The 11,526-nt window shown below is 33.8% G+C and overlaps 2 protein-coding genes across 3 annotated transcripts; both read left to right on the top strand.

Annotated features, from left to right (window-relative positions):
- Positions 1-1,927: 1,927 nt before the first annotated feature.
- LOC111005042 (Major facilitator superfamily protein) lies at positions 1,928-5,735 on the top strand. The gene is made up of 4 exons (XM_088127896.1): positions 1,928-2,811; positions 4,110-4,214; positions 4,391-4,567; positions 4,666-5,735. The coding sequence occupies exons 1-4, from the start codon at positions 2,134-2,136 to the stop codon at positions 5,263-5,265; spliced, it is 1,560 nt and encodes a 519-aa protein (XP_087984022.1). The 5' UTR covers positions 1,928-2,133; the 3' UTR covers positions 5,266-5,735.
- Positions 5,736-7,048: 1,313 nt separating this feature from the next.
- On the top strand, positions 7,049-11,086 carry LOC111005177 (enhancer of rudimentary protein). Of its 2 annotated transcripts, none has more exons than XM_022276591.2 (4): positions 7,049-7,229; positions 8,139-8,232; positions 9,932-10,052; positions 10,713-11,086. In XM_022276591.2, the coding sequence occupies exons 1-4, from the start codon at positions 7,227-7,229 to the stop codon at positions 10,801-10,803; spliced, it is 309 nt and encodes a 102-aa protein (XP_022132283.1). In that variant the 5' UTR covers positions 7,049-7,226; the 3' UTR covers positions 10,804-11,086. The 2 variants fall into 2 exon arrangements, with proteins under 2 accessions (XP_022132283.1, XP_087984399.1); XM_088128273.1 differs by lacking the exon at positions 7,049-7,229 and adding an exon at positions 7,632-7,651.
- The last annotated feature ends 440 nt before the right edge of the window (positions 11,087-11,526 follow it).

The raw sequence follows: 11,526 nt of genomic DNA on the forward strand, positions 1-11,526 counted from the left end.
ATGTATTACTCACCATTGTTAATAAAAACTGCTTTTTAATAACAAATTTATTTAATTGAACTTCCATTCAAAACTATTCTAATAATTATCAACCTGAGCGTAGTTTCAACTAATTAAGGTATTTATCATGTATCAAAAGTTCACGAGTTTGAATCCACATTCCAGCAGGTTGGACTAAAAAAATTATTCTAATTCTTATTTTACTCTAATTCTTATAAGGATATGTTTGGGAGTGAAATCACCTTTGTCATTGTCAAAATTACTTCCATTTTTATTGATCATGTTTGGCAAATTAAAAAATCGATTTTAGGAAAGTTTAAAATTACAGAGTATCACTTAGATCGTGATTTTGGAAAATCAATTGTACTTAAATCTCCTTTTTTCAATATCACTCATCCTACCATCACTCTCAAACATATCCTAAATTTATATTGTATTATTGCTTATTAGACCATCATTTTTAACTCACTATTTGGATGACCACTTCTTTAAGTATTTCTTAAAATAAATGTTGGTAGATGAATATGATTTTCTAACCAACACTTTTTGTCCTCTAAAATCAATTAGAAAGTTATACTAGACATGTCCTAATGGCATGTTTGGGAGTATTTTTTATTTAGCTAAAATTACTTTTCCTATTTTATAAAATTGCTTTTCCTATTTTATAGAATTACTTTATATCATTATAAAACGTTAAGGGATGTTTGGAAGTAATTGTCGAAATTACTTTTGTTATTGTCTAAATAACTTCTATTTAAAATAATTATATTTTATAATGATATACAAGTTATTTTAGAAAAGGGCAAAACTGATGTTGATCCTACCAAAATTACTTTCAACCACGTGCTAAATTATGATTATTCCAAAAGCAATTTTATTTACAAGTCTTTTTTTTGTTTCCTTTAAATCATCACAAACACGCTATTAGGTGAATGAATGTTAAATTGATAGATGAATAAATGACAGAGAAATCTATTAAACATGAAATTTACATGAAATTAAAATTTCAAGATTGTAATTGGTATTTCTTTAAGAGTTTAAAGAACTAAGTAAACACAATTAAAAAGTATGGACCAGCTTTGTAATTTAAGTTATTTAACAAGAAAATGAAAAGAATAAAACAAAATTAAACTCAGGGTAGGAATGCATACGTATATGCACACGTCACTTCTTGATTCCATTCCAACCCATCATCCTCCTATTTTAAAAACTAAACATATCATGAAGGGAAATAGTACCAGGTAAAAAGGTCGGGAAAATTGTTTGACACCATTAAAATCACTTTCCATTTTCATCCACCGTATTTGATCTATTAAAAAATTGATTTTAGAAATATTTAAAATCACTCTAAATTGATTTTTAAGGTATTTGATTTTAAAAAATCAATTTTACTTTAATTTTTTTTTTCAAAATCACTCATTTTATCATCACTCTCAAACATATATTCAATTATTCTGAAAGTAAATCTATTTAACAATCCAACCTAATTATGAAAATATTTTGATTTGGTGGATTGAGTGATTGGAATCATTTATTCAAAATATTGTATAATAAAAAATTGATAACATCTTAAACATTTATTTATATATTGTTTGAGATTTAATCAAGATCCATAAGTAGATATTTATTTATATAGTGAGAAAATACACTTCAAAAACTTTAAAAATCAAGATCCAATAGTCCCTAGATTATTGAATGGAATAGTCTATTGAATAAAATTAAAAGTAAATAATTCATATTAAATTTGAGTCAATTGGTTTAATGGAAATTCATTTTAAGTGAACTTTTGAACTAACTCAAACTCGTACAATTTTAATATATTTGGATCCAATCCAACTCAAACGAACTTATTCAACGGTAATGGAGAGTTCGATTATCCACACATCTTGTACTAAAAAAGCTGAAACGAGCTTATTAACCCAACCCTAACTTTTTTAAACCCCCTGACCTGATTTCTTGAAATACATATATCTCAAAATTTTAGGATTTTAATATACGCAAGTTGGCGGAGGAGTTAGAAAAAAGGCATTATTAAGTTAAATTAAATAATCTCCAAAATTTCCTTTTCTCGATCTTCGTTCGTCAGCGGAACATGAAGTCTTCTTCTTCTTCTTCCTCTTTCTTCTATGGAGGATGGATCTCTCTGAAGCTCCAAAAATGGCGGAAGATCCAAATTCCGATCCATCCAAACACCGGCCAAATCAATATACATCCTCCAAATCTTCAATTGCAGCCAGAGCCAACAACTACAAATTCCTCTCCGTCGTCACGCAACCTTTCCGGTGGCTGAAATTGCTCTCATCGGAGCTAAATCCGAGCTTCATTTTCGGCGTAATCCTCGTCTACGGTCTCAACCATGGCTTCTCCGGCTCCTATTTCAAAGTCGTCTCCGATTACTACTGGAAAGACGTTCAGAAACTCCAGCCGTCCGTCGTTCAGGTCTACATCGGGATTTACGCCATCCCCTGGGTGATGAAGCCGGTTTGGGGACTGCTCACGGACGTGTTTCCGGTGAGAGGGTACCTCCGGCGGCCGTATTTCGTGCTGGCCGGCGTCGTTGGGACGGTGTCGGCGCTGGCACTGGCGGCGAAGGGCGGATTAGGGGTTTTGGGGGCTCTAGGGTTTTTGATTGGAGTTTCGGCGGCGATGGCGATTGCCGATGTGACGATTGACGCGTGCATTGTGAGAAGTAGTATTGAGGTGCGGTGGTTGGCGCAGGATTTGCAGAGTCTTTGTGGCGCTTGCTCGTCGATCGGTCATTTGATTGGGTACTCCATTAGCGGCCTCTTTGTTCATCTTCTCGGAGCTCAGGTCCGCCCGATTTTCCTTTCTCCTTCGTCTTCCTCCCCCTGTTTCTTTATTGGGAAAAATAGCTGTTATATAAATATTAAAATTTAAAAACAAATGCATGGCTAAGGGCTTAAGGCCCATTTTATAGGGAAATTAGTTTTCTGACTTTATTAAATAAAATTTGTCTTTTCGAGGTATGTTATTCACCTTTCGAAACAAATCGAGTTTTTTAAACTTTTTTTCCCCAAAATTTTGCTTTAGATTTTTTTAAACTGTTTTTAATGAGACAACAGAATATTTAGGTGGCAGTGGAACGAGTGGTTTTTTTCTTTGATAACAGTGGAATTCATGGTTGTAATTTTTAACTTTAAATTAATATAAAACTAAAAATAAAATGGTTATGAAATATGATTAAATGTTAGTTAAAGCGGGCCTCAATGATAATTGTCATATATCTCCAACCAAAAGGTTGTAAGTTCGAATCTCCTTTCTTACATGCTCTTAGCTTCCATCTGATTTTAATATTGTTTCGAGGAGTATATAATTTCCTTTTTAAACAAATATTAAATTATAAAAGACACTAATTCCTTTTAATATAACACGAGGTGGGAATTCAAACACACAACGAGATACTTACTCTAACTTATGTTCAGGTTGCCAATATTTATGGTTGCAAGATAGAAAATATTTATTTTTAAGAAAGTAAAATATTCATACAATTCATGCCTTTATTGAGTACTCTTATTTCCTGCAGAAACTTTGATACGGATATTTTAGTTTCTAGATCTATTGCAAATTAAAATTATTTTATTCCACCCTTTAAAAAAAATAGTTCTTACTACTCTTTATATATATATATATATATATATATATATATAAATTATTTAATATTATCCTAAAATAAATATGTAGCTTCTTCATTTGTCTAATGAATTGATATTAAAATAAAATTTATTTGAAGTTGAAGTTATACCTAAAAGTTACATATCAAATTTTAGACCATAAATGATAAATAATTAACATCAAGATTGAAATAATTTTCTATACATGGTTTGTCTGACAAAACATATTTAAATTTTTGGTCAGTAAACAGTTAATTTAGAAACTATGTATGACAATCATACATAGTTTCTACTTCTTATACTGATTTTTTAATTCAGAATTTGTAGTATATTTCGAAACTACATATTTATTTTATGCCTAAAAAACTTACATCCTTAATTTTTGTGTTTAGAACGACTTTTTGAAAGAAAAAATATATATATAATTAGCATTTTGGAGAATTACTTACTTTACTGTTGTGTTTGGATTGGACACAGGAAGCACTTGGAATATTGGCAATTCCCCCCGCCATGATAATCGTGTTGGGCTTCGTCATATACGAGACAAGATCCACCACCACCGGATCTTACGGGAAGGGAAAGGTTTTTACTTCTTTTAATCTTCATTTTTCTTTTTCAATATTTACCAATATTAAAGCTTTTAAATCAAATAATAAATTTAGTAAATTTGGATAAATACCTTTTTTTTCTGGGTCTAAAATCATGCAAAATAAATTTATTTCCCATTCCCCAACTCTATCTCTATTCCCCTAATGCAGGCAGAATGTATAAAGCAAGTGGGAGTAGCTGTAAAAGACACGTGTAAAGCCATCAAATACCCGCACGTGTGGAGGCCTGCTCTTTTCATGTTCCTCGCGCTCTCTCTCAGTATAAGTACTCACGAGGGCCAATTCTATTGGTACACGGACAAGAAAGCGGGCCCCGCATTCTCTCAGGTCTTCGACATGTCGTCACTCTACTGCAACTCTTAACTCATCTCGATTAAACGTCATGTCGGATTATTTCTTTACGACCTTCTTCTTCTTCTTTCCAGGAATCGGTAGGGCTCATCTACGCAATCGGCTCCGCCGCGTCTCTCGTCGGAGTACTCATCTACCACAAGGCGCTCCGGGACTTGAAATTCAGACGGATCCTCTTCTTCGCTCAGGTTTTCTACGGCGTCGTCGGATTTCTCGACGTCGCACTCGTCCTCCGGTGGAATCTGGCTCTGGGAATTCCCGATGAGTTCTTCGTGGTGTTGGAAGAGTGCGTTACTCACATCGTGACGCGAATCCGGTGGACGCCAATGATGGTGCTGAACACTCGGCTCTGTCCCGCCGGAATCGAAGGGACGTTCTTCGCATTGTTAGCTTGCATTGATAGCCTGGGCACCCTGTGCTCGAAATGGAGCGGCGGATTGGTGCTCCACGGATTTGGAGTTACGAGGACTGATTTTACGAACTTGTGGCTTGTGGTTCTGGTTCGGACGCTGCTGAGATTTGTGGTTGTGGCGTTCGTTTTTCTTGTTCCCGATGCGAGCCAATCGGAGATTTTGGTTCCGTCTGATCAGACGCTAGCGAGAAAGAGTTCGAACGTGGAGGAAGACGGCGATAGCATTCCTCTCGTCTCCATGGAACGCGAGGGCCAGGTTTAGCGTATACAGAACTGGATCGAATTCAGATGGATGCGAAACAGAGTATTCTGTTCTTTGAGTTTATGTATAATTTTGACGAGTGAGGTGGTTTTTTTTTTTTTTTTTTGTAAAATTTGTTGAGATCGTATTAAACTAAACCAAACTGTTATGGGCTCAAAGTCGAACTATACACGTGACGAATCCCTGAGCGCCACTTAGCCATGGGCTCAAACCCAGGCTCAAAAGGCCCAAGAGGGAAAGTCCACGTTCCACCGAGATAGACAATCCTATTCGTCTAACCTCCTAAGGCTGAGATTGATCGGTGGCATATTTGCTAACATTCAGCGGAAGTATGATCGTGCATGTCAAAAGATCATTGGAGCTAGCAACAAAATCTGTCCAATGGTGCGACCTGGATCTTTCAAAACACATTATCCCAAAGTATTTTTCTATAGAAGATGTTTCCAACCCTCTTCAAAGGTGCACATATTACAATATTTGAGCTCTTCAATTAACTCTTCCAAACTAAGTTCTAATCCGAGCAATATATTGGAGAGCATTTGGCAGGACAACACTAGTCTGAGTTCGGTTATGTAAGTTAGGTAAGTCACCACATCTTCTTTCGATGGTCACGTCAACAAATCGAATTTCAACATCAACACTAACTATATGAGATTATGGTATAAGGTCAATTCATAAAATAAATCAACCAATATCAGCCAGTTCAATTCCATAAACTATAAAGTCAATAAAATTAAAGTGTTGGAAGTCAACCTTTTACATCTACTTTACTTTTTAGTTTTATCTAAAATGTCTCATATTAATATAAGGAAATTATGTTGGTCATTGCCGGTAAAAACTTGTCTCTATCCTATTGTTCACTACTCTACTATTTAATGTTTGACAATTTATTATTGAAAATGACTATTTGTTAGACTTTATTTTCTCAATAAATGATGATCTACGTGAAAATGGCTATTTGTTTTGTTATAGTTCTTTTTTTTTTTTTGAGATTGTATTTTCTTGGAAAGGGAAGAAAAGTTATAAAAAGCAATCAAAATAAATGTTATAACTGACGTAGAAAGAACATACAGATTTATTTATCTAATTTATTGTTTTTTTGACATTGTAAACATGTAGATTTAGAGGAAGAAAAATTAGAGAGAAGTATATTTCATTAAAAAAAAATGTTGAAGAGAAAAAAGTATAACGATACTTAAATGAAAATATGAGATTGAACTTTCGACCTTTTAAGAGTCGAACTAAACTCATATCAACCAAAACAATTAAAAATATTTTAAAGAAAAGTGAAAAATAGCTAAAATATTTGTGAAAATGCAATTTACTTTTCAAAATAGAGAAAAGCAGATGGAATTTGGATTACACTCCAGAAAAAGTATAGATCACAGCAACTCAATTTAATATTTTAAAATTTAAAGACCAAATGAAAACTAAACTCAAGATAAAAGATAAAAATGTAATATTTTAAAATATATGGACCAACTTAAAAATAAAAAATATATTTTTTCACTATTATAATTGTAAAATTTTTAAGTCGTGAATGCGTGAGCTGCAACTTATAAATGTGAGAGAATTTAAACCTATTTTATTAATTTAATTTAGACATATAGTCCGAGTAGAGGATGATAAAATTCCGGTCTAGATGTTATTTGACTAAAAAGAAATTGCAACTATGAAAAGGAACATTAACGAGATAATACGAAAAAGAAAAAGAAAAAAAAAATCCTTTCCTTGAAGTAAAAAAGATAGCTCGCTCATGGAATTCTCCATTATAGCCCTGGATTGACACGACAGTGTTGCGATGGTCAATTCTACGCGCAACTCATTCTCGGTCGTCGTCGTCGCCTCCGCGCTCTCTCTCTCTCTCTCTCTATCGCTCGCTCACTCACACAGCGGCCATCAATTCTCTGCAACGCGCCCTGTGAGCTTCCTTTCTGAGCCGAGGTTCACTACCGCTTCCCATGGTAATTTACAGCCCTTTTAACGTCTTTCTTTCTCGCTTTCTATTCCCTTCTACTCGTTTGTATTCATTAAGCTTCAATTCCACGCTTCCATTACGAATTTGCCGTCTTCATTTTGTTAGGGTTTCCTTGCCGATCTGAAACTCGTTCTTATTCATGGGATTTAGAAGTACTTGTTCCACTATGCTTTTTCTATTCTATTCAATGAACTCTTAAACAAATAGTAACTCTTAAGTATTTCCAATGTGCCTTTATCGGTGATTAGTCTTCTCCCTCTGCCTTCCCCTTCCGAGCCTACACCTTTTCTTCTTGCGGAGTATCAAATCAAGGGTTAGGGATTTTTGAAGTAATTTGCACAAGATACACTGAAACTGATACAGTTTTGCTCATTGAACAGGAATAACCGCTAAGAGCTTTTATATATGGTAAATGTAATTGCTGTTATATTTTGTGTTGTCCAGAAATTGATAGTAGTTGCATGGCTTGAGCTTTTCTCTCTGATTAACCAGTAGGCTTCACATGCTGAAGATGACTCTCATTGTTCTTGCTTAAGTTTAATTGCAACGACCACATCAACTCAAACAGGATGGTTGTTGATTCCCTCGTGATAAAATTTTATTCTTGCTTACATTTGAAACTTGAACTTTACAGCCGTCTCCATCTAATTTTGAATCTGTTGTCTGATTGTCTCAGTGACACAGTCTTGTCATTACATAAAAATATGAACATGAAGATCTGAGTTTGTAAGAAAAGAGAACACGAACATTATGTTGATCTTGATGTACTTCTGCAGAAGGGCCTTATTTTTAATTTTTAGTTTTATTATTTTAAAAAAAATTTTGAAAGAAAATTACACCCACATCTCATGTTGAGTTTTTGACTAATCGTTTTCTTTATCTTCCCCTCCTTCAGGCTAACAGGCATACCATCCTTCTTATGCAAACTTCTCACAACAGGGCAACCAGGACTTTTATGGATTATGATTCAATAAGTCAATCAATGGACGGTATGATTTATCACCTACTTATATTGTTTGAGTAAAGAAGATGCTAGATCGTGGAATAAATAGCCAAGGATGCTTCTCAATAGTTATGTTGAAAGTATAATATCATTGTTTATTTTTTAAGGCTTTTCGTACCCTTTTTGAAATCTGCCTTTCATCACCCTTTTTGATAATATTACTTTTCATGCTATGTCTTGGTGTAGATCAACACACCATTTTCATTCTTATAGTTTGAGCTCTTTATTATCCAATTGGAGAAGTTTTCTGTAATTCCTTTGGTTTTTCGTGGGTTTGCCCCTCTCTTTGTAATGTCATCCATCAATGAAATTGTTTCTTATAAAAAAAAAATGCCTTTTGTGAAATGGTTGGTTATGGTTTCATTAAAATGGTTATAAGTTTCTGCAGGTTTATAGATTTAGTAGGAGTAAAAAATAGTTTCATATAATGGCATCTGAAGGATAAGTTAAAGTATTACATAAAGGATGTTCGTCTGGTTGCCTTTGCTGTCTTGTTTTGGTTGGGATCTCTTCATCCATACTTAGATTCTATCAACTTTCACTTGATCCTGGAGTTCACGTGCTCAAGAAAATAGAAAAAAAAAAGATTCTGGAGTTCAAAATTTTGACATCAAAGCAAATATTAAATGCAATCACCTATCTTTATTGATGAATGATGCAAAATAATATAGAAGTCAAAGTTATACCTTTAGAGTACCATCACAGGTCTGGGTGTGTCTTCTTTTCATTTCCTTTGAACAACTCATCATCTTCTTAATTGTTGGTACGTTACCTTCTATATTGTCTGCTCATAATGCAAGTGATGCAGGACCTTTTTTTAGTTTAAAGTTTTGATGTTATAGTTCAACGATGATGAGGAAACTTAGGTGTTTCACTGTTTCTCAATTGGCTCTCCATTTATGTGACTTATTTGTCCAGAAAATTCAACTATTGGTCATTAAAGGACTTGATAATTAATATCATTTTAGACCACCGCGTTACATGCCAAGCAAAACACAAAATAGTAAAAAGAAGTCAAAAGAGCAGAATCTAAATCTGCTATACTAGACATGAATGTCTTATAAGAGTTCACTGTGTTAGCATTATAATCGATCATTGAGTAAGGAGTATTGCATTTATTGCATTCTTGGAATTTATTTGAAACTATTATTCGACAAAGGTCTCATTCAACCTTTTAAGAAATCATTTCATATCTCAGTGGTTTCATGGCCTGAACCTTTGCACAGGGGAAAAAACATCTTTGTTAATAACTTGCTCTTCTGAAAAACAGAGACGTGCATTGTAGGACCTCCCCCATGTTTATGAAACTACAAATATTGTTTTGTTTTATAGGAGGAAATCACGTGTGATTTAGTTATGTGGCTGGAATGAGTAAAGATTTAATGACCATTGTAATAATCAAAGGGACGAGCTGCAAGTCTAAACTCTTTTGAGGACATGGATTTGAGATGTTGATATTTTACATTTTTTAATGGTAAATATGGTGAGAGCAATTAGTCGTTAATTTGTTCGGTGAAATCAGTTTATATATGAATAAACAGGTTTAGACACCCGTGGATATTGAAAACCTAAAAAAAAAAAAAAAAGCTTGTAAAAGTGAGAAAAATTAAGAAATAAATTAAATAATGTATTAGTCTGGAAATTTAATTTATTGAATTTTTTGTTATACCTTTGAACTGGTACAGGTATATGTGGACTATATGAAAGGAAGCTTAAAGACTTAAATCCAGCCATCAGGAACATCACTTATGACATTGCAGATCTCTACAATTTCATTGATGGCCTCGCTGATATGAGTGCACTAGTGTATGATGCCTTCTCTTTCTCACTCCTTCCCCTACTCGTGAATAAAAACTGAACTGTTTCAATTGTTAGAAGAACAACTTTTCTGCTCATGATCTTCAAAATGTTTTTTTTTTCTTTCTTTCTTTCTTACTATACGAGTCTTGAAGTGTTTAGTTCAACCTTGTAGAAAAGCAAGTTTTTTTTTTTTGTTTTTCTTTCAAGTTATTGTTGTCCCTTTGATGTACATTTTTTTACTTATTATTCTTTCAACCTGATAAAAAGGTAATAACTACAGAAATAACTACAAGGAACTATGGATAGTCACCTGCAGAATAAAAGGATTGATGTCATATGTTCATCGCTAGGATCCATATATTGCCACAAGAATAGCTCAAACAGGAACGTCAAACTTATTGTTGGAACAAAGAAAACTTTGTCTTTTGTGGCAAAGGGTGGTCTTAATTTTTGATGGACCGATGTCAACTTTTAACTTTTTAGGCTTTCTCGGCCAATTATTAAGTGAAAGGCAGATGATACGATAGTGTAGATGGAGTCACGTTTGATATACATATGCATCTGTAAACTTACCGCTGTACCCTTTAAGAAGTAAATATTTTCTGCATATCTATCTTGGTTTTGAAGTTACAATAAGATTTCTGATTGCCCCCCTCCCCCCAACAGATTCGATCATTCAGTTCAGGCTTATTTGCCTTATGATCGGCAGTGGATTAAACAGAGGATATTTCAACATCTGAAGAAACTGGCACATTGAGACAAATATGAGCTGCTGAATCTGTTCTCAGTCACATTCTAAACTTCTGCATAATATGATCAAGTTAAAAAGGCACTTGTGTGAAGTGTGGAAATTTATCCTGTCTTATCTATCCCGCTACGATTACAATCCCGGGGTTTTTATTATACATGAATCTTTACTTCCCATGCGTGCATCTGTATCTAGAAGATATTTGATTGTGTTTTTCCTATCTTTTACAGAGTATCTATTATGATCAACAAGGCTGTTGCTTGTTGGCTGTTGCAGGGCATCAGTTTCTTCATATCTTGGTTGGCCTCCATTGTTTTGGGATGGATCATGTAGAACCTTGATCGATCCTCCTCCCATAGTCCCATTTAGTTATTTAATTGGGACGCATAGGCTGAAGTGGTATAGTAAGATCGTTTAATATCTTATAATATGATCTGTTTTTTACTTGGAGAATTGTACTGTTTTTCTGAAATCATTTTTTGCAAGCATTAAATAGAATAACCAGAAATATCATAAATATTAACTTTTATGTTCTGCTGTAAAATTTATTTGAATTTCTTCGGAGTTCTTATAGTCAATTCGATTATTTTTGGTTTATTACAGCTGAATAATAATATAAAAAAGCATATTTTTATCATTTAAAAACTTTGAGGTTTTGATTATATTTTTAAGTTAGGGTTGTACGTTGGAGGCCGAAAATTGATCTGATAAAACAATCTTTAGACATGAAAC

Source organism: Momordica charantia, assembly GCF_013281855.1.
Source record: "Momordica charantia cultivar OHB3-1 chromosome 8 unlocalized genomic scaffold, Mcharantia_2.0 BLBB01000008.1, whole genome shotgun sequence".
Lineage (NCBI taxonomy): Eukaryota > Viridiplantae > Streptophyta > Magnoliopsida > Cucurbitales > Cucurbitaceae > Momordica > Momordica charantia.

What these genes read in the sequence shown, in the direction of transcription:
- LOC111005177 (XM_022276591.2), top strand. An exon ending in AATAAGTCAATCAATGGACG is followed by an intron (nt 8,233 to 9,931) that starts GTATGATTTATC and finishes GAACTGGTACAG; the next exon opens with GTATATGTGGACTATATGAA. An exon ending in GCTGATATGAGTGCACTAGT is followed by an intron (nt 10,053 to 10,712) that starts GTATGATGCCTT and finishes TCCCCCCAACAG; the next exon opens with ATTCGATCATTCAGTTCAGG.
- LOC111005042 (XM_088127896.1), top strand. Translation starts at nt 2,134, where the DNA reads ATGGATCTCTCTGAAGCTCCAAAAATGGCGGAAGATCCAAATTCCGAT. An exon ending in TTCATCTTCTCGGAGCTCAG is followed by an intron (nt 2,812 to 4,109) that starts GTCCGCCCGATT and finishes GATTGGACACAG; the next exon opens with GAAGCACTTGGAATATTGGC. An exon ending in GATCTTACGGGAAGGGAAAG is followed by an intron (nt 4,215 to 4,390) that starts GTTTTTACTTCT and finishes CCCCTAATGCAG; the next exon opens with GCAGAATGTATAAAGCAAGT.